General features: G+C 35.3%; 1 protein-coding gene across 4 annotated transcripts in view; it reads left to right on the top strand.

The window, feature by feature from the left end:
- TAB3 (TGF-beta activated kinase 1 (MAP3K7) binding protein 3) overlaps window positions 1–23,851 on the top strand; it is a 78,873-nt gene that overhangs the window by 23,566 nt on the left and 31,456 nt on the right. For all 4 annotated transcript variants that reach the window (XR_002321818.2, XM_078146594.1, XM_020973245.2 and 1 more), the window contains 3 exons: window positions 9,636–9,824; window positions 14,427–15,888; window positions 16,727–16,887. Coding sequence is in view for 3 of the 4 variants with exons in the window: in XM_078146594.1 (XP_078002720.1) it covers window positions 9,723–9,824; window positions 14,427–15,888; window positions 16,727–16,887 (1,725 nt within the window). In the remaining variant the exon portion in view is untranslated. The remainder of the gene's footprint in view (window positions 1–9,635; window positions 9,825–14,426; window positions 15,889–16,726; window positions 16,888–23,851) is intronic.

Consider the following 23,851-nt stretch of genomic DNA (forward strand, 5'->3'; position numbering starts at 1 on the left):
ATGAATGCACCTAACCTTTTGCTAGGCATGGTGCAGATACAAAATCATATATCATAATTACTGCTTATAAATTACTTAAATTTTAAAGGGGCAAAATTTACACAGGACAGTATAAGATAGTTATTTGGGTGGGCTTCAAAATAGGCATCATCGAGGGTGAAGCAAGTAAAGTTTTTTTAGTTTGGCAAACTTTTTTTGGGAAACAATATGAGATAAAGAATGTCAAACCCTTTAGCTATGTCATATTATTTGTCAGTATCCTTTGCATATGCTTATTTTAAAAAGTACTGAATTTCAGTTGCTGTCTGGTCTTAGCTTTGCCCAAAGCACATTAGAAGTAATCTAGTGAGGCTCTAGTCTGTGCCTAGAAAAATGCATGTCATCTCTTTTATGAAAACCAGGCAGCTTGTATTTGACTTGGAATTCTCATGTAATAGTATAGTCATTGTAATGTGATGCAAACAGTACCAGACTTGGAGCTAGGATACCTGAGTTTTAGTCCAGGTTCTGCCACAATCTCTTATGTGTGATTTTGGACAAATTAACTTCTTTGTTTTTTGTTTTTGGGGGTTTTTTTTGGGCAGTTGGAGTTAAGTGACTTGCCCAGGGTCACACAGCTAGTAAGTGTCAAGTGTTTGGTCTGAGGTTGCATTTGAATTCGGGTCCTCCTGACTTTGGGGCTGGTGCTGTTTACACTGTGCCACCTAGCTGCCCTGAAATTAACTTCTTTGGACCTCAGTTTATTCATTTAAAATAAAGAAGATTGAACCAGGTGATTTCCAAAGACCCTTCCAGCTCCTAAATGTCCATGATCCAAAATTGAGGAAATTGTTTAAAGTTGTCTGTTTTTATAGAATCACTATTTAGAAATATTACTTGAATAATTTTTCTGAAAATTAACATTTTCAGAAATGTTACTGAAAATCAGTACTGAAAATCAAACAAGGCACTACCTAATTACTATATTTTAGGAAACAGTGATGAAATAAAGCAGAGAACCAAAATTTTATACAAATATACTTTATGTAGCTGATGTCACTGGATCAGGCAAAACATAAAATAAGTTGTTTTTTGGGACATCCAGTTTTCTACGTGCTTAAGAAACATTTTCACATTCAAATTGATATTAGATACTGAAACAAATTTATAAGAAAGTACTGTAATCAACTCTGCTTTCCTAGGTTCTCAAAGAACAGGACCAACCAGCGTAATTGAGCTGACTTGCTCAGATAAATTTTAATGAATATACATCTGGGTGGTGCAGTGGGTAGAGGGGCTGGATTTGTATTCAGGAAGACCTGAGTTCAAATGCAGGTTCAGATACTTAATATCTTTGTGACCCTAAACAGGTCACTTAACTTCTCTCAGTTTCCTCATCTGTAAAATGAATATAACAATAGCACCTTACTTCCCAGAGTTGTTGTGAGGTTTAAATGAGATAACATATGTAAAGTGCTTTGCAAACCCTTAAAGCACGATATAAATACTACTAATTAGGGCAGCTAGGTGGTACAGTGGATAGAGTATCCATCCTGGAGCCTGGAAGGCTCATCTTCCTGAGTTTAAATCTGGCCTTAGACACTTACTACCTTTATGACCCTGGGCAAGTCATTTAACCCTGTTTGCCTCAGTTTCCTCATCTGTAAAATGAGCTGGAGCAAGAAATGGCAAACTATTTCAGTATCTTTGTCAAGGAATTCCTAAATGGGGTCATGAAGAGTTGGACGTGACTGAACAACAATAATTGTTATTATTATGTCTACTAATAATTATCTGTGATTTTGTTACTGTGGATACCTTGTTCATTTTTTTTTTAAGGCAATTGGAGTTAAGTGACTTGCCCAGGGTCACACAGCTAGTAAGTGACAAGTGTTTGGTCTGAGGCTGGATTTGAACTGTGCCACTTAGCTGCTCCTACCTTGTTCATTTTTGTAGGTTTTTAGTCCTTTATATCTTAATAGCCGAAAGTTAGTGAATGTTTTGTTTTACAGAATTCATTTCTTCGAGTTGATTAGCCTCTCTGAACTTAATTAGGTTGATTCCTAAAATGACAGACATAGAGTCCTACAGAACTTTTACTGTTAACAGAAATATGTACATTTGCACACCTATAGCTAGGAGTAGACAGGAATGATTTCAACTATAATATACTGTATCTGATGTGACTTTTTTTTTAAACACTGCATTTACATTGTTTTTATTGTGTTTGTCTTAGTGGAAGCAGTATGGTACAATTGGGATGAAAAAAAAATCCCACTATCCTTTAGATATTGTTGCTTGTGTGCCTTTTCTTCTTTCTTCAAAAAGGGGGGATTTACACTAATCTTAAGTACAGTAGTATGAAAATAAAATGGGACAAGATAAAATAACTCATTGACTTATATAATAAATCTGAAAACTTTTTACATCTTTGAAAAATTTGTAGTATGCAATATGTCCTTTTGCTGCAGTCTGTTGTTTGATGTGATTTGGCATTGAATTTAAAAGATTTTGACATATTCTTCAATTCATCATGAAACTGCACTTTTATCATATTGGATATTAAGCCTTCCTTTGACCAAATCCAGCCTTGATTATAGCTCACAGGGTTTTTTTTTAAATTCTGAACTTAACAAGCATCAAACAAAAGGAATGCTTAAATATAGACAGAAGAACAGAAAGTTGTTTATGAAACATTAATTTGCATTATGTATAGCTTGCTTTTCTTTTTAAGTATAAAATTCAACATGTCACCTTCAAAGCTGTCCTGCTTGTCTATGATTCCTTCTGGCCTACCTTCTGTTCTTTACTGTTCATTTATAAAACTTTTTTTTTTTTGGCAGCCATGTCCCTAGCCCCTCTGTCTTTTATACTTCCCCTCCTCCCAAGTTGAAGGGAGAAAAACAGACCTTTATAAGAAATAAGCATAGGTTATCTCTCTTTTTTTTTTTGGTCAGTCTTTTTTTTTCCCCCCCATGAGACACTTTTGTTAAATGTTGTTTACACTCTTAGAAATTGTAAATTTGGGGCAGCCAGGTGGCTCAGTGGATAGAGCACCGGCCCTGAAGTCAGAAGGACCTGAGTTCAAATGCGGCCTCAGACCAAACACTTGACACTTACTAGCTGTGTGACCCTGGGCAAGTCACTTGACCCCAACTGCCTAAAAAAAAGAAATTTATAAATTCTTTTGTGTTCTCATTTAATAATCACCAGAGGTCTGTCGTATCTTACTAGTTTGCTAAAGTTCTATTCAAGTTCTCAACTTTTTTCTTGTTTTATGTTTTTGAGATTTGTCTAAGTTCTGAAAGGGGTATGTTGAGAAGTCTCTCCTGTTATAATTTTTTTTTTTGTCTCTTGTCCCCTCCAATTTGATTAACATTTCCTTCAAGTATTTAGATGTTATGCCTTTTGGAACATATATGTTAAGTATTGATGTTGGTTTGTTGTCTGTTGTGACTTTAACCAAAATATGATTTTTCCTTGCTTATCTTGTTTTATCCTGCCTATTTTTACTGTTGCATTCTCTGAAAAGCACTAGTAGTTAGGTGCATTAGGAAAGATTTCGTGATAAAGACAGCACTTGAGCTAAGCTGTGAAAGAAATAAGATTCCAAAAGGTAGAAGTAGAGCAGAAGTTCATAACAGATGCAGGGAACAATTGACACAATGGCATGAAGACGGCATGTAGGATGCTAATCTATTGGGATTGGCAGGAAGACCAGTTTGGCTAGATGGTAGAGTGTGTGAAGGGGAGTCATTGATAATAAGGCTGCAATGACAGGTTGTGGTTAGAATGCAGAGAGCTTTAAATGTCAGACCCCAGAGTTAGTGTTTTATCCTACAGACAATAGCCATTGAAGTTTATTTGATACTAGAGGGACTAACATTGTTAGACCTGCACCTTAGGAAAATCGTTTGGTACTTGTGTGGAGAATGGATTAGAGAGGAAAGAGATTTGAGGCAGAGAATCAACCCAGGAGGCTGTTCTGATAACCCAGGTGACAAGGACTTTAACTAGGATGGTGACTGTGTGAGAGATGTTGCAAAGGTAGAATTGACAGAACTTGGCCTCTCATTTAATGTGGGGGATGAGTGAGAATGTGAGATTTTGAATCATGGTTATTGGAAAAAGGAAGAGCTTGAAGAAGGGCATTTTTTGGGGGAGGGGAGTGCTGATGATGATCTGTTCAGTTTGGCATGCCTATGGGACATTTAGATTAAATTGTCTGGTAGGTAGTTGATGATGTGGCACTGGAGTTAAAAGAGAGACTAGCCAGGATCTAGGAGTCATCTGCTTAAGAGTTGATCAAATGAGATAATATCCATGAAGCACTTGGCACATAGTAGGTGCTACATAAATGCAAGCTCTTATTATTATCATATTATTATAATAAGATGAAACATTATTTTGCCAAGTGAGAGAGTGGAGAGAGAGAGAAGAGGGGCTAAGGCAGAGAGCCTTGGAGAATACTCAGCATTAGAGGGCAGGGTATCAGTGATGTTCCTAGCAAAGAAAACTGAGGTGTGGTCACAAAAGAGAGGGAGCAGTGTCCCTAGTACTGACCTAAGACAGTGTATCCAATTGGAGATGGAGGTCAGCAGTGTCACGGGCTACAGACATCAAGATCAATGAAGACTGAGAAAAGACCAGCAAATTTGGCAATTATGCTGTCTTGGTAACTTTAAAGAGAGTAGTTTTGCTTGAAAGATGAGGTAGTATGATGTATTGCTAAGAGTTGAGAAGTGAAATCAGAGGAGTAATTTAATAGAAGGATCATGTTCAAAACAATATAAATTCTTCTTTGTTCCAAGCCATCCTTACCCTATTTCTTTTCTCTCATATTTTAGGCAGCTTTATTATCTTCCCAAACCTTTATAGGCTTGAGATTAGAAATAAATAAAATCTGCCCTTGATACTACTAGATCTGCTTTTGTTAATTTTGTGGTAGCCCTAAGTGTCTTCAAAATGCTCTTAATCCATTTTATATTTTGAATATCTAGGTAATTGGAAAGTTGGAAATACTCCACTGACAAATTCTCATATTATTGCCTCTAAATATTAAACACTTTACTGTGGCTGTTTTATTCAAGTCCATTTTTAAGACAGGTTTAATCACTTTTATTCCCTCAAAGAACAATTGAAACAGAGACTTGGAATTAGGGCAAATAATAGATTATCTTATTGTAGAGATGATGGTTAATGTTAGTTGTTCTGATTAGGTAAATAAAAATCTATTTGGCAATAAAAGTTAATTCTCTTTTAAAGAATTCAAAATAAAATTGTCAGTTAAATGCTTATGATTATAGTATATCCATTGATATTATAGAAAGAAGACTTATTTTAAAAAAACATTGCAGGCAATTAATATAATCACTTGTTTATCTTTTTTGGAGATATAAATTGCTTCATCTAGAAAATCTTTTATATCACTCTCACTGAAAATCATAAATATTTTTGATTCAAACCTGTCTGATTGTGGGAAGTAACCTTTTCATTTTTCTAAATAATAACCTTTTGCTCTTTCACTGATAGGAATTTTGATTCATTACAGTAAAATTGATTTTCGATTGGTACCAATAAAAGCACATAGTTTGTATATAAAATGAAATTTCCTTGACTATAATTGCTTTTTATCATACTGGTAGTTTGTAGTAGGTCAGTTAAACATTGTTCTTAATATATCAAAAGACTTCATTAGTAGACATTCAGAATCTATTCACACTATTATAAAATTATGAATGTAGCTTTAGCAAAGTTGTATGATATTTTTCAGTTTATGGTTTATTCAAGATATGTGGAGGTGAAAATATAGGTGGAATGAAATATAATGACTTTAATTCTGATGAATTTTCTTCAGGTGCATCCATTGTTGTCTGAATGGAAGAAAGTTGATATATTGAATATTTCTTTTTTACTTGATATCATGGTTTGGTTCTCTTAATTTCTTCAGCATTTTAGAAAGTTATACCCTAGCAGTGCAGCAAACAATTTCTGACCATTATAAGGTATGATCATATTCTCATATGTGAAAGTAACAGTGCTTTGTCACAATTACTGTGTGGTACACATATTTCAAAACCAGCTTTTTTATTGTAAATCAGTAGAAGTAATACGTTTTTCTTCAGTTTTTTTGTTTTGTTTTCTTAGTAAACTATTTCCATTATTGCTGTTTCACTAAGTCAATAAATATTTCTTAAGTATGCCAGATACTGAGGATGCGAAAGCAAAATCGTACAAACCAGAAGTCTGTTCTTTTTGCAAGAAAGAATAATGTGGTATAGCAAGTATATATCTAATTAGAAGTTAGGAAGAGTAATGTCTAGTGTGGTTTTTATGTCTCTCATGAAGACAAAGGCTTTTTAAATTTTCTTTCATTTTTTAAAAGTATCTGCATTTCAGTAGAGATGTTTGGAAGCTACATAATGCACACACGTACCTCTTCAGCTAAGTAAGAAATTCACTGGGAAAAGGCTAGATAATTGGCCTTTTATTCTGCCACTTTCTAAACTTGGTGCTAGTAGTGAGGTACACAGAAAAATTCAATTCAAAGCAAAAATTAGAAAGTATCAGAGTTGGAAGGAACTTTGGAGGCCATCTAATCTACCTTACAACAGTATATCCATCCCCTACACATCATTCAGACTATACTTGAAGACTTCTGGTTAGGGTGAATCTCCTATCTCCCACAGCTGCCCTTTCTGCTTTGGGATAGTTTTAATTGTTTGAAAGGTTTTTTCCTCCCTGTAAATTAAACCTAAATTTCCTCTGCAACTTATAACAGTTGCTCATTGTTTTATCCTGTAAGGCCAAACAGATATTCTCAATTAGACTAGAGAATCTAGTTCATCTCACACATGCTTTAGTGAGCTCATCCATCTGTGCCTTCTCATTTCATGATTCTTGTCCATGTTTTCCCATAAATTCTCTGGAGGGGCTTCACCCAGAGTGCTAGGAGACTTTCTGTAGATCAGTGGTCTCTAAACTCTTTTGATGGTTCTCATCATCGATAAATAATTTGGAAACATGCACTCAGTATAAATTTTGATCTGGTCACAGTATGAATTATTAATATATTGTTTATAAAATAATTGAATTGTAATGCACCTTAAAGTTTTCAGAATACTTGACTATTTAACTTAGGATATTTCATTTGATCCCCACAGCAACCTTGTGAGATAGGTGCCATTATCGTTACCATTTTACAGATGAAATAACTGAGGTTGAGAGAGGTTAAGCAACTTTCTTAGATCAAACAGCCTCTGGTGAGAAATGATGAGGGTCTAAACGAAGGTGGTGGCTGTGTGATTGGAGAGAAGGGGATAATTGCAAGAGAAATTGTCAAGATAGAAACAGAAAGATTTGGCAGTTGCTTGCACATGTTGAATAAATAAAATGAGGACTTGAGGATGACATTGAAGTTGCATGTGTAAGGGATGGTGAGGATAATGGTTCCCCCCTTTTTTTTTTTTGCTTTTAGGCAATTGGGGTTAAGTGACTTGCCCAGGGTCACACAGCTAATAAGTGTCAAGTGTTTGGTCTGAGGCCGGATTTGAACTCAGGTCCTCCTGACTTCAGGGCCGGTGCTCTATCCACTGCGCCACCTAGCTGCCCCTAGGATAATGGTTCCCTTGACAAAATTAGGAAGTTTGGAAAAGAGATAGGTTTGGTGGGCAAGTTAATATAATGAGAACTATAATGCAGTAGGCATAGATCACCCATCTACACTTACTTATCCTATGCCATTTTCTCCCACCCAAAGGGAAGAAAGGCGAGAGAGAAGCAGGGTTTTTATTTCACAGAAGCCTTTGAACACAGAGATAGCCTGTGGAGGGACGCCTGCCATAATCAGGAGGTGATGGGGGGAGCAGGGGATGAGGACACTGGTACGGAGTGGAAAAGCTGGTAGTAGATTTAAGGCTGAGTTATAACTGCCCTGAGAGCCCTAAGAGTGGTAAATAAGGAGGTAGATTGGCAGCTTGTGTAGGAGAGGGCAGAGTGGAGGAGTAGTGGGTGAAGAAAGGGAAGTGGTTCCATTGAGGAGGATGAGATAAAACTCCTCTTCTTACTTTGCAATTGATTGATCACAAACCTTAATGTCATGCCACGTTGGAGTCCACTGCTCTAAGTCACTTGAAAATTCTTGGATATCTGTGGATCATATGAACTTTCTGTTATTTCTTTCTTGTTCTTGATATGTAGTCATCTGTCTCTCTGATCTGTACTTGAGATGAAGATTAAATTTTTCCTTCTGAGACAATTTCTAAGCTCTTTTAGTGTTCTTATTGTGGCAACTTATTACATTAGTTAATTTTCTTAAGTTCTGAATAGTCAGTGATGTCTGTTCTTTTACCCATTTCCCATTTTGGGGGCATCAACAGCTTTTTAAAAGAGGACTGGTTGGAATTGTCTTGATTGGTAGATGTTTTCTCATTTTAATTTTTTAAATTTGACATTGATTTTTAATCTTTATTTTAGTGAGTCATTTTGGCTGTTCATAGGTAGTTGATTAGGAAATGACTTTTACATTTATAACTAATAATTTCTTGTTCGTTAAAATTTAATCAGTTTCTTTTTTGTGTATGATTTTATTTGGCACTCACTATGTTTGGCATCTTCCAACTCTCTTTCCAAAGTGTTCATGATATAAAGGCATGAAGTCTTTGGACTTAAAAGTCTCCTTTCTGAATCCTGACCTATGCTTTCCAGCTCATTTGTCATCATTATAATTCTCTTTTATGCACACTTTTGCCCTGGCGTCATGAACTATTAAAGTATATGTTGATATAATTTGGAGGATTTTAATAAGTTTTTCATACTTGATTGCCCCTCATTCTTGAAAGCAGCTCTCATGTTTCTTTTATTTATTTTTCCCCAAGATAAACATCTTCATTTTTACAGTTGCTCCCCATTTAATGTAATCTCAAGACTAGTGATTGTATGTCATAATTTAGCTAACTCTGTTCCGAGGGGGGTTAAATATGCAAATACAACTAATTTGGTATTAACACATAATCATTAATGGAGAAATAAAAAGTCTTTAAGTATAGTGCCTTAATATCTATATCATGTTATATTTATATACATATAATATATATTTATTTGCTATATTCCTTCACTTGGACATTAGCTTTCCTTCTTTCAGAAGAAAAGATGATCTAACTTGATTTTCAGTGTGTGTTAAGTAGAGTTATAAGCTAAGTACAAGATCTTTGCTGTTGTGATCATACTGTTAAAACCTTATTTCCAGAGGTGTGTAATATTATATTAAGTATCATGATAATTTTTGCCTAAGAAACATGATGTAATAGCCTTTGGGAAAATCACAGTAGTTTTGTGTAATGAGTATTACTTTGAGCTAGAAAAATTTAATTGCCATTCAGGAATAATTTCCTGTGTGTTTTGTTTCTCAAGTTTTTAGTACAAGAATGAGAGTGAATATCGACACATTATATTTTAAATGTGGCACTGAGAAAGATTATAATTGCTTATTACAGTCAGAGCTGGCTTTGGCACAGAATTTTCCAACTACAGAATTGGGTATACCATTTCGTAAATAGTATTTACAGTTCTCTGTATAAATATAGTTTGTGAGAGTTCATGTGAATAGAGTAAAAGTATAGTTTAAAAATTACCAATAACTTTATTTCTTGCCATAGAAAATGACTGAAATATTGGAACATCGTTTCTACTGGAAAGCCAATTAGCATCCATTCCTCAAATACTTGATCACCATCAGTCCTGGCATGGCGCAGAGCAGTCCGCAGCTTGATGTCCAGATACTCCATGATCTCCGGCAACTTTTCCCTGAGATTCCTGAGGGTGTGGTATCACAATGCATGTTACAGGTAGATTGCAGAGTAATGAAATAGAAATGTAAAACCATAGTTTTCCCTAGAATTTACAGTTTGAGCAGTGGTCTACATTTGAGTTAAAAAATAAAATCTTGGTTATATGAGGCAAAAAATTGTTGGAAATGAAATAAAAGGAAAGATTTTAATAATCTCTCTTTTTTATTTTTTGGGTAGTTTAACTACTTCATCCCCCAAATCCTTAGAGTAGCAATATTGTTCTAAATTGCATGACATTTTCTTGTTTATACTTTTAAATATTAACCTGTTTTCACCCTGTTATAAAAAAGTTTTAGACTTTTCATTACCATGTTATTTTTATAGTAGTTCATAACATATACGAGGTAAATCCACTTCCTTGAAATTAAGCCCATTCAACTTGCTATATTTAGAAATTGAAAAATCCTTATAATGAGATGGGTTGTACTTCCCCATTTCTTTGTATTCCCAAGTAGAATGAAGGCTCCATGCTAAGGGTTGGGTTCACTATCCCTTCTCATTAGATCTGTAGTTAACTTTATGTTACCACCACCCAAGAGCAAAAATAGAAGGAAGATTTCTTCTTCAAAGATGCTATCCAAGTATGGCCGCTCATTAAGGCTTTTCATTTCTTTTTTTGTATTCCCAATGCCCAGCATAATACCTTGAACACTGTTACAGACCTGTGAAAGTCAGGTGTGATGGATAGAAGGTTGTTCAGGAAGACCTAGATACAATTCCTGACCCTGGTGCATATAGGCCGTGTGATCATGGGAAGATACTGTAACATTATCATTCCCCAGGAAGCTCTTTAAGAATATGTTACAGACATTTTGTTTATCTACTTTGATGGAGGGAATTTCTAAAATGGGAGGTTCTTACATGGTTTACATGTATGATATCTTACACATCATAAATACAAGAAATGTTTGACTTGAATTACTTGATCTTTCCTAGCACTGCCACTTCACCCACTGTTTATTTCAGTTTAATAAATGGTTCAGATATAGAAACTAAATTTTACCTACACTGTGAAGGAATTCAGAGATATAGTTGATATAAGTCTTAAGTACAGTGTCACATTACTCAGTTAATTCAGTACAACTTTAAAATATTAAGTCATCTCTTCCAGAAACTCCTTGTCTTCACTCCCCCTTTTAGTCCACGAACCCTTTTTCAGATATCCTCTATTTTTGGGGGTGGGGTTGTGGGAGTTTTAGCCCCCTGTCTTTGAGTCCATAGATGTTAGTCCCCTTTTGGTTTCTGTAGAAGCAAGGTCATTTTCTTTCTTTCTTTCTTTTTTTTCAGCAACATAATTTTCTATTCGAGTTTTCTGCTTTTGACTTCTGTTGAATAGCCCTAACAACTCAGGTCATTTGCTGTGTTTTCTCTTCCTGGTGTTTTTACCCAATATGTCCTCTCTTTACAATTAGGGTCTTTTTGTTTTTTGGTTTTTTGCTTTTGCTGAGGCAGTTGGGGTTAAGTGACTTGCCCAGAGTCACACAGCAAGTGTTATGTGTCTGAGGCTGGATTTGAACTCAGGTGGTACTCCTGACTCCAGAGGCAGTGTTCTATCTACTGCACCACCTGGCTGCCCCACAATTAGGGTCTTTTAAGGAAATTATTTCCTCAGTCCCTCCATTATAAACTCACTCATTCTAATTTCTCTCTTCAGCTATTCCTTAGTCTAATCTTTATAGCAGTCACCCAGCGTCATCAGTTTTTAACTAACCTGACCCAGCTTAAAGTCCTTTCTTCCTAGGAGCATAGGTTTGTCCTGTGCTTTCTTTAAAAATTATCAATACATTTGTTAAGATCTAGACTCAGGAATAGCATTATCCCTCTATTCAAACATTTTGAAGATTGAAAATGCACATTTTACATTTTAAACACGAACTTCAGGCCTTTATTAAATAAAGATCATCTTTCAATTCATCCTGAGTTTTGAGGGAGATAGATATTTTTGCCACATTTTCATTAGTTGTTTATTGCTTTTCCTTTCAAATGCTTGAATGATTCTGTATGTACTTTAGTTCTCTTTTTAGGCTAATAACTTAATAATAGGATGTTAGTTAGGGTCTATAAAATAATTCGAGTTCCTTAAGGACAGATTCTATTTCTTTGTATCCCCAGTGCCTGATAAAGTACATTGCACATTTTTTAGGCAAATAAATGCTTATTGAATTCAACAAATCTATTAAGTAGGTATTTCAATTCTTATTGTCCCCTTTTTACAGATGAGGAAACTGAGATTTAGGTTGTTACCTTTTTGTTGTTCTTTACATTTTTCTTGAAGTTGCACTTTTCAGAGTACTTTGTCCATTTGTGTGACTTTATTGAAGACAGATTAGACTCATTCCTCCCAGAACACATGTATATATTTTTTACAGAACACTACGTTGTTTACTTTTTCTTAGCTTTTTTCCTCCTATTGTAACACTTTTCTGCTGTATCTGCATTTGTTAAGTTCATCTTTTGTTGCTGTAGGGATTTCTTGTGGAGACCATTACAAATCCAACTTGTGACCATTATTTTGAATTTGAATCCTAATTTGCAAAACACCCTACACTAGTTGATGTGGAAAACTTTTCATTCAAAGTATTAAAAGAAATCTCTTTCCCAAAATGATTTAAGTCTCAAAAAGAGTTTTATATTTTTCTTTCTCCTACATGATGTTTTGAAACATTAAAGAAGACACATTTCTTTTCTCTTCCTTATTCTACTTTAGAGAAATCAGTGAAATTTCTCAATTGGTATTCTTTTCACCTACAAAATTTTGAGTCTATTTTCTGTTGTTGAGTTTATTGTTTCACTACTCTGTGTTTCTTTGATCACAATATGGCTTTTCCCTAGTTCTCTTTTCTCATGTAAAACGTCCTTTTTCCAGCTATTAATAGGAAAAAATTTTAATGTGAATTATAAGAAATAAACTTGAGGCAAATAGAAAAACTTGCACATTATTGACACATTTCTAGACATTTTATTTGTTCTTGATTGTGTACACATTAATAAAAAGCAGAGTACAATTCATTGTTCTTTTAGTGGGCACCTGCTTTTCAAGTTTTTCTTTGATGTTTGGTAAAGGTCACTTATCACCTTAATACAAAAGATCACTTTAATCCTTGGTTTAATATAAAAAGAAGAAAACCTTTTTTAGATGAAATATTTTTGCTAATTTTGTAACATTTTGGATTGCTCCCTTTTTGGGGGGGGGACTGACCATTTAACCATTTAATAATTTTGAAAGTCTGCCCACGTAAATCTCTCAAGATTTGTTGGGGGCTGTATGGATTTTAGTATGGGAACCAATTCTGATTCAAAAATCACTTTGTGGGCCAGGCTTTACCTAGTTGAAAATATGTCCCATGTTTTAAAGAATTTGTTTTAAGTTGTTTTCTTTCTTTAACTTAATTTTCTCTTATGAACAAATAGGTGAAAGTATATGGCAAAGTTGATGAAAAGGAAAATGAATGCTACTTTGAATTTTAAGTGGTTTAAGTGTTTAGGAAGTTCACATTGGGATTGTTTTCACTTGTAGTAAAAACTGGAGTGTTTTATCAGTGTTTTATCAAATTTTAGCAAAACTGAGTTGATCTATTAATTTAGTTGTTGAATTGAAATGTTGCAAATTAATGTTGTTTACACCTAAAATTTATTGTACCAAAGGTGTAGGATTCACTAATGTTAACTACCATTTTCCAGATTTTTAATTGTAAAGGATGTCTAGTGAATGAATGAAAATAAATAAACAAATGTTAAGTGCTGACTGTGCAGAGCACAGTGTTAAGTTATGGGGGTATGAATACAAAAGCAATGAAAGTACCTGCCTTCAAAGAATTTGCCTTCTAATGGGGAATCAACACATGGGAGGTCTTTACAGGAGGGGAATTTTGATTCAGGTGATTACAGGGGTGGTGAGTGGGACAATAGGAGAGTAGTACATATCTCATCCAGGACAAAGCAAAGATGATTTGATCCTGGTTCCAGAACTGGATTGGGAGACAAGTTTGGGGAGAAGGTGCCTGAGTAGAAAATGGCTTTTGTGATGAGAGAGATAGGAAATAACTTGAAGAATGGCTGGGGCTTTCCTGAAGTAGCGTTTTTGGAGATAGTCATCAGTAGAGTGGAGTTCCCTAGGCTTAAATTCCTCCAGGGCATGGTTTCTGGCCTAGACTGCTAAGGAGGTGGTTATGATTATATTTCTGGGACAGAGATCTGGGGCCTGCTAACTTTCTTATACATGTAGTATTTTTAAACAGTTAGCTATCATCTTATTTTATATGTACTTTATAAGAAAATTTTATTAGATGTTCTTAGATCGTATACATATACATACATACATACATGTATATACACACATACATATATATATATATATATATATATGTAACTGTCCTTTTGAAGTAATAATCAACAAACATTTATTAAGTGCTTACTTTGGGCTAGAAAAATAATGTGAGCTGGGTGTAAAATAGTAAAAATCACTTTTTATCCCTCATTATTTAAAACTATGGTCTTTTTGGCTAAGATATTTTCTCATATCTCTGTTAAGCTTTGCTTGAGCTTAACATAATATAGTTCATTAATTTGCCGATATAACCTTGCCATTTTCTTCCTTAGAATAACAACAACCTGGAAGCTTGCTGTCGAGCCCTTTCACAGGAAAGCAGCAAATACTTGTATATGGAGTACCAGAGCCCAGATGACAACAGGATGAATAGAAATCGCTTTTTGCACATTAACCTGGGTGTCCATCCACCTAGTAACTACCATACAGGAGATGGAGCTCAACTTAATGGTGGTCGAACATTGGTACATAGTTCAAGTGATGGTCATATTGATCCTCAGCACACACCAGGTAAACAGCTGATATGTTTAGTTCAGGAACCACACTCGGCCCCAGCTGTTGTGGCTGCTTCTCCTAACTACAACCCATTTTTTATGAATGAACAGAATAGAAATGCAGCTACTCCTCCTCCACAGCCACCTCAACAGCCATCTTCCATGCCAACAGGAATGAATACATCTGCTATGCAAGGGCCTTCACCACCACCACCACAGCCACCTCCCTCATACATGCACATACCTCGTTATAGTACAAATCCAATTACTGTTACAGTATCACAAAACCTCCCCTCTGGACAGACTGTTCCCAGAGCTTTACAAATTCTTCCACAAATTCCAAGCAATCTGTATGGGCCTCCTGGTTCTATATATATTAGGCAAACATCTCAAAGTTCATCAGGAAGACAGACTCCTCAGAGCGCACCCTGGCAGTCCTCACCACAAGGCCCCATACCACATTATAATCCACGTCCTTTACCTGTTTATCCACATCAGCAAAACTACCAGCCTTCTCAGTATTCTCCCAAACAGCCACAGATCCCTCAAACTGCTTATCGATCGCCACCTACTTCTCAGTGTCCTTCACCTTTCGGTTCTCCTCAGCATCAAGTGCAACCTCCTCAGTTGGGTCACCAGAGCTCACATGTCTTTATGCCACCTAGTCCTTCAACTACTCCACCCCATCTGTATCAAGCACCTCCAGGCTATCAGAAACAGGGAGGTCATTCGGTATCCTATCTCCCTTACAGTGCATCTAGCTTATCCAAAGGTTCCATGAAGAAGATAGAAATTACAGTTGAGCCCCCACAAAGACCTGGCACAGCAATTAATAGAAGTCCTTCACCAATAAGTAATCAGCCATCTCAGCGGAACCAACACCCATTGTATACAGCCACTACTCCACCTTCAAGTTCTCCTTCAAGAGGAATGTCTAATCAACCCAAACCTCCATTTAGTGTTAATCCGGTATATATTACATATACACAACCAACTGGACCTTCGTGTGCTCCTACACCATCTCCTCGGGTAATGCCAAACCCAACAACAGTTTTCAAAATTACAGTAGGCCGAGCAACGACTGAAAATCTTTTAAATTTAGTGGACCAAGAAGAGCGTTCTGGAGCACCAGAACCTATTCAGCCCATTTCATTGATACCAGCACTGGGAGGAGAAAAAGGAAGCCATAAGTATCAGAGAAGTTCTAGTTCTGGATCTGATGATTATGCCTATACTCAAGGTAAATTTTTCTAATCTACATGAAATTTAGTCTTTATGATGATTTTTCCTCTGATGTTTCATTTACAGAGCTAATAATCCTTTATGTTAAATGTTTTCATTGTGAGAAGTTTTATTTTCAAGGTTCTATTAATGCTAACCATATTGGACAGCGATCAGCTTTAGGATGGATAAAGAACGTTTTCAACATTGGAAAAATAATTTTATGAAAGATACTAAGAAAAAAATACAGAAAAATGAGACACATAAAGAATAACAGAGTATACAGAAATATGTTAGATGTTTGGAGAAAGTACTGTGAAGAAACAGAATGAGGTATAGATACTTTTAAAAAGTAGTGATGAATAAGGGCAGAAGTGGAAATGGAGATCAAAGGGGTTCAGGATTAAGTGGCATTTGATTCTCTAAAATAAGTGGAATATATAAATTAACTCAGATTGTACAGAGATGTTTCAAATTAAAGATACCCTAAAGACTAGGAGGAAGAACCAAAATTTCACCAATTTCTAAGGAAGGTAATTTCTGTTATTTCTTATGTCTTATATTAGTTATAATTAAAATAATACCTGAGTGTAGAGAGATAATTTTAGAAAAACTTTAAAATATTCTGTATCTTCTGATATTAAGAATAGTTTGAGTCTTACTCTAATATGCACATGATTACTTTGCTAGCCCTTTGAAGAGAGAAATTACAAATGGCAGTGGCAATAGAATTAGGAATCAGAAATAACAAAATAGAGATGACTGTTTAAAGTTTATATTTTAGTATTGTATAGAAATTATCAAGAAATTATCACTTTTTCAATGTTAATCTTTACAATGACTTTGTAATGCTATAGCCTTGCTATTACATCAGCGAGCAAGGATGGAGAGGTTAGCGAAACAATTGAAACTTGAGGAAGACGAGCTAGAGCGGTTGAAGGCTGAAGTTAATGGTATGGAGCATGATCTTATGCAGAGACGACTTAGAAGAGTTAGCTGTACCACGGCAATCCCAACTGTAAGTGATTTTGTGTGTGTGTGTGTGTGTGTGTGTGTGTGTGTTTGTGTTTTAAAAATACTCATGGGATGATGGTCCCATTCATCCACTCTTCTTTTCATATTTTATATATGCTGAGGTGTTTTTAAAAGATGATTGAGTTTTTAGTAGGAAACATGAAGCGTTTTTGGCCATTCATAAAGGACAGAAATAGAAACTATAAATGTTTAATATATTTACTATTATTAAAGATAGAAAATAGAAAGCATATTTTTGCAGAGAAAGCATATTAGCAAATTATTTAATAATGGCTTGTTTTTGCTTTTGGGGTCATGACTAATCAGTATTTATTTGAGCTTAGGTCTCATACTAGCATTAGTTCTTGTTAATCAATAAGAGTATTCTAAGCACTTGCTTTGTGCAATTGATAATATGCTAGGTGTTAGGAATTTAAAGAGAGAGAGAGGGAGAGAAAGACCTTCCCTGCCCTCAAGGAACTTTGCATTTCCATAAGTATATGTATCATTTTAGTCTTGTATTTAAAAAGAAAAAATCCAAACTCATTCATTATTTTAAAAAATCCAACAGCAGTCATTATTTTAAAATGACAGTTATAATCAAGATGTGTAGGGCCTTATCTAAAAACAAAGATTTGCTTAAAAAATAGAAGTGTAAACATCACCCTTCCTCGAATTTAGTAATTATTCTTCCTGTTAGTAAATCTTTGGTAGAATTTAAAAGCTATTAGAATTTGTCACTCTTATTTTGGGAGTCAGTTTAGGTGCTAATAATCATTTTTTATGTTAATTACATTGTGTAAAAAAAATTAAAATTTCCTTTTGCTTATGTATGGTCAAACATGATTTTTATTTTTAATCCCTTTTTCTAAAGAAAGAAGTGCAATTAAACCTAACTAGTTTGGATTATTGATTATATACTAACAATGTACAAATAAGTACAATTGCTTCTCACTTTACTGAGAAAATTGAGGCCATCTGATTCAAGCTACCTCTTCTCTTCATCTCAAAGCACACACATCATTTCTTATTCTCTTATCCTTTCCTGAAGTCTGACAGTAAAGTGGACCACCTCTCTGTACGTGTGCCCTTGATCTCATTGCTTCCTGTTTTCTCTCTAGTAGATTTCAGTGTCAGTCATTCGTTACTCCATCTAGTCTTCAATCTCTGTCTACTCTTTTTTTCCCCCTACTATCTTCAAACATGCCCATTGTTAAAAAGAAAAAAAGGGGGGGGAACTTCATTAGAACTTACCATTCCCTCAAACTGTTAATCCTATATACTATCATCTTATATATTCCTTCCTTTTCCCAAACTCCTAGAAAAAGCTGTTTATACTCATTCCTTCTGCTTCCCCTCTTCTTACTCGTTCTTCAGCCTTGTTGCACTTTGGCTTCCAACCTCATCCCTCAACTGAAATTGCTCTTGGCCAAGTTACCTTTGATCTTTTAGTTGCCAGATCTGATGGTCTTTCCTCAGTCCTTGACCTCCTTGACCTATTTGCAACATTTGTTACTATTAACTACCCTCTCTTTAGACATTGTCTTCTATCTAGGTTTTTATGATGTCACTTTTAGGTCTCCTACCTTTCTAACTGTTCCTTCTTAGTTTCCTTTTCTAATTCATCATCTATTTCATATCACCTAACTACAGATGTTTCCCCAAGACTGTCCTGAGATCTTTTTTCTCTCTGTCTTCTGTCAGACACTATTAGCACCCATGGATTTAATTATTTCTATGCAGATGACTCATGGATCTACATATCCAACCCTAATTTCTCCCCTCATTGTCATTCCAACATCACCATTTGCCTTTTGACAATTCAGACAGGATGTCCAGTTGGAGATATCTTAAAACATATCTAAAAAAGAACTCTCCATACCTACCCCTCTTTCAAACTTCTCTCTTTCTTTTAAGGCACCACCATTTTTCTGGTCACCAAAGTTTGTAACCTCAGCATTAATTCACTCTTCCTTACCCTTTGCCCCAGATTATCTAATCAGTTGCCAGATCTTGACATTTCTGCCATCACAATATATCTTGTTTCAGGCTCCTTTTCAGTACTCACTTAGCTAGCACCTTAGTTCAGGCTTTCATTATCTGTCACCTGCATTATTGCAGTGGCCTCCAAATTACTCTTTTTATCTCAGGTGTTTGTTTCCATACTTTAGTCTTTTTCCACAGTGCTAACAAAAGGATTTTTCTTAAGTACAGATCCCTTACTTAGTAAACTCCAGTGGATCTCTTTTGTCTCCAAGATTAAAAATATATATTTTTTTTACTTTTAGAGCCCTTCACAATCTGACCAAACCCATCTTTCCAGCCTTTTTATATATTACTTCCTCTTCCTGTAGTTACCAGTTGAGTCAAGCTCAACTTTCTCTCGGTCCCTTACATATGAAGGCCATTCTTCTGTCTCAGTACCTTTGCATTGGCCATCCCTCCTACCTGGAATGCTCTGCTTCTTAACCTCTGCCTAATGGAGTCCCGCTTTTCAAAGAACAGTTCAGGCTCACATGAAGCCTTTCCTGACTTAAACTACTGGTGACTTCCCTCTCAAATGTCTTTGTATTTAACTATTTTGTATTTATTATTCATTTTTATTTGTTAGACACATATTTATTATGTACTCACTTAAATATGTACTTGGTTGTCTCTCCTCTTTGTGGGCTTGTTGAGAGTAGCTATTGTTTCAGTATGCTTTCCCAGCACCTAGAAAAGTTCTTGGAACTTTTGTAGGTGCTTAATAAATGCTTGTTGATTGATTGTAATTATTATTGTTTAACATGTTAGTGAGTTCTAAGGTGCTTGTTTGTTTCTTAACTAATTTAAACATTCTGCTTTATTCCTTTTCTCACGTACTCAGCTATTGTTTAGTATGTGTGTAGTATTGTCATAGGTATGAAGGGAAAAAATTAAGTCATAAGCTACTTGAGGGCAGGGTCCCTTTCTCATTATCTTTCTCTTTAGCACCTAGAATGGTGTTACATACATACTAGGCACTAAGGATATTTGTTGAATAAGTAAGAAACAGTTCTGGTCTTTTCTGAGTTTGTTTATTTTGTTAGATAACAAGCTATATCCATCTGAAACTATTAACAATGGAAGGAGTTTGTGATTGTTATTTTTGAGTTGTTTATTAAAAAAAAACACCCTAGAAATTTAAAGTTGTAGATAAATGGACATTGGGAAGACTTGAAAAGATGTGGCACTTACGCTCTTGGAAAGGTGGGTAAAACTTAGGTGGAGAAAATGTAAGAACAGACATTCCAGGATAGATAAAGGACTAGTTTTAGTAGATCCTTGATACTGGCATATAGAGAACAAAAAGTGAAGAAAGCTTTCAATCTAGATTTTATGGTTTGTGTTCAGCAATACTGGGAATTATTGCTGGAGAGTTAGATGGTAGTACTGGATTGTGGAGAGCAATGATACTGTGCTGAAGAGTTTGGACTGTTTTCTCTAAGTAGTAGGGAAGCATTGGGGGTTTTAAATCAGGGGTGTAACGAGTATTTTACCATGTCTACAGAAATTTATTCTGATGGCATCCTGTAGGAAGGGTGAAGCTGTTCATTTGTATAATCTTTTTTTCGTAGGACACTGTAGAGGTAATTTTAGCTCTGTTTCAAATTCACACATTCCAAATTAGTGTATTTCAAATCTGTGAGGTAATCCTGGGGGTATTTCACTGCTAAATAATTAATTTTCTGGCCAAGGCAGACTTGTGAAATAGATAAAAATGCAAATAGACACTCGAGGCCTTCATCTTCTTTTAATATTACTCTGTTCATCCACTCTCCAGCCAAATAATATTATGCGATTCATCCAGCCAAACTGCTGGACATCTTTCTTTATGCTGTTCCTATACTTGAACATGTTCTCCTTTCCTTTTCTTTACCTTTAGAATTCCTACCTAAATTTAAAATTCAACTCAAAAAATAGTTGCTTTATAAATCCTCCTCAATGTTTCCTATAAACACCTTCCTTTTCAAATCTCATATGTAATAAAAATTTTTTCATTTTTTGTTTTTATTCATTGTTTATTTTATCTTATTAGATAATAACCTCTACAGGCAGATCCTTAGTCACATAGAGATTTTTCTCTTCTTCAGTGTCTGGAATAGTGCTTTGTATGCAGTAAGTTTTTAGTAAAATGTTTGTTGTATGAGTGAATGATTTCAGGGGGAATTTTCCCTTTTGCTTTTATATTACAACATGAAAATGACTGTAACTTACATCAGCTGTTGGAGAGGATAAAAAAGTAGAGAAGTCATTTGAAAAGCTAGAGCTGAGGTCCCAAACTTATTTGGCCTACTGCCGCCTTTTCAAAAAAATAGTTATTCAGCACCCCTCTCGAAATGTACTTTCTTTAACCCTTTAATAGTTTTTAAAAAAAATGTGTCATTTCAAAAAAACCATAATTTTTTTAAAATGACACGTCTTAAATTTAATAATTTATTTTAAATTTGTGGGGTTTTTTTCTGCATTGCAATTTTGATGATGTATGTCATGTAACTGTGTAGTATCTTATTGTAAAGAAGTCATTACACACACATATTATTGCAGATGGATGCTGGATGTGACACTTGTTTGTTAATACCTGTCGGCAGACTTGACCACTGATCAGTTATAACTTGCATTTCGCGTATGTGTGTGTAATATTATTTTCCTATAATCCGCTCTTGACTAATAACTCTTGACAAATAACTTTTAGGATGTTCTTTGTATTATTTTAGGCGACTTATGTCATCACTGGAGTTAACTTAAACCCCTTTCTCCTTAATTATCAAAAATAAATGCTCCATACTAATATGTTGTTGGTGGGGCTGTGAATTCAACCATTCTGGAAAGGAGTTTGGAATCATATCTTAAAAGTGACTAAAATGTCCATACTCTTTGACCCAGAAATCCTACCACTAGGCATAAACTCTGGAGAAGTCAAAGAGAAAGGAAGTTCCCACATACACTAACATAGTTATAATAGTGTTTTTGTTTTAGCAAAGCAAAGTAGATGTCCAGGGATTGGGGAAAGACAAAAAATTCATACTTCATAAGTGTAATATAATATTACTCTGTTAAAAAAAAAAGACAAATTCAGAAGCATTAGAATAATTATATGAACTGATGCAAAATAAACAGAACCAAGAAATCAGTATGTACATTGACTGTTGTAAATGGAAAGAACAAAAAACAAAATCAGGAGCTGCATATTTACAGTAACCAAGCTTTTCCCAGAGAAGAGTTGAAAAAAAATGTATCTCCTCTCTTTTTAAAGGTAGAGGACTATGGCTATAGCATATTACACATTACTGTTAGATATGGTTGATACATTGATTAGTTTTATTGAACTGTTTTTCCCCCCTCTTTCTTTTTTGTTCTCTATTACAAAGAATTGCTAAATAAGGGAAGGCAAACGTATATATTTATATATAAACATGATTTTAAAATATGTCAAAAAATTTTTTAAAATGCTCTAATCTCTCAAGATTATTGTTAATTTATATGAAGCAATTTATAAACCTTAAAGTGCTATGCAAATTTTAGCTTATTAATTTTTATTATTATTCACACCCAGATTTATTATGAACTCCAAGTTTTCTTCAGTGAGAATTACAGTTACTTTTAGTGACCTTCTATTCCTTTCATCTCGTGCCCAAAAGACTACTTTTGATAAATGGCAATACAGATTCATTATTCCTGTCTTCTGCTTAATACCAAGGGACTCTCCTTATATGTTCTTGGAAAGACACTTACTGTAGCACAAGTCCTCCTAAAGGTTAATAGCATCACTATTTGGATTCCCTAAATAGTTATTTATCACTTAATAAATTATGAACTAATGAGGTATACTTGGTGTAAACCATCTTAATGTGAGCTAATAGACATGGCTTTTATATTTTAGGTGTTGCTTCCATATGCCCATAGAGGTAGGGAAGGGAGAGGATAATCTCTGATAACGAGTTCTAAATCAATTTTATTTTCTTAGAAATCAATTTTATTTTCTTAGAAAAATTCTGTATTCTCTTCAGTCAATTTTTGTGCTTTCTTTTCCAAGCTGTTGAGTCTTTTTTCATAATTAATTCTCTTGCATAACTTTCATTCTTCTTCTTCTTCTTCCTCTTTGCAATTGGAGTTAAGTGACTTGCCCAAGGTCACACAGCTAATACGTGTCAAGTGTTTGGTCTGAGGCTAGATTTGAACTCAGGTCCTCCTGACTTCAGGGCCAGTGCTCTGTCCACTGCGGCAGCTAGCTGCCCCCCTAAGTCTCATTTCTTTTCTCAATTTTTCTTTAGCCTCTCTTTTTCTTTTTTTTTTCCCTTTTCCTTTTTTTTTTTTTAATTTTTAGGCAATTGGGGATAAGTGACTTGCCGAGGGTCACACAGCTAGTAAGTGTCAGGTTTTTGATCTGAGGCCGGATTTGAACTCAGGTACTCCTGACTTCAGGGCCAGTGCTCTATCCACTGCGCCACCTAGCTGCCCCAGCCTCTCTTAATTAATTTTTAAAATCCTTTTTGAGCTCTTCCAAGAAGACTTTTTGGTCTTGAGACCAGTTCATACTCCCCTTTGAGGCTTCACATGTAGACATTTTGACGGCATTGTCCTCTTCTGAGTTTGTGTTTTGATCTTCTCTTTCGCCATAGTAGCTTTCTGTGGTCAGGGCTCTTTTTTGTTCATTTTTAAAAGTTGAGTACTGCTCCTGGGGTACAGGGAGCACTGTCCCAAGCTTCTTGTACTGAGGGCCAGAGGTCTGGTCACTGGCTTTCCGCACTGGGGTCGGTGGCTTGCCCACTGCCCTACGGTAGCCTGGCCTAGTTGTGCTTGTTGTGCCCTGGGTTGTGGGGCTGTTAGTTTGCCTGCTGCACTGGGGCTGGAGGTCTCACGGGTGGTGTGTTGTGCCATTGGCCTACTGAACCAGGACTACGTTGCTGATCTGTGCTGTGGCTGAGCTTGCCTTGAGCTTGTCTGTG

The sequence above is a fragment of the Phascolarctos cinereus genome, unplaced genomic scaffold, assembly GCF_003287225.1.
Source record: "Phascolarctos cinereus isolate Bilbo 61053 unplaced genomic scaffold, phaCin_HiC Scaffold_726;HRSCAF=1367, whole genome shotgun sequence".
NCBI classification, from domain to species: Eukaryota; Metazoa; Chordata; class Mammalia; order Diprotodontia; family Phascolarctidae; genus Phascolarctos; species Phascolarctos cinereus.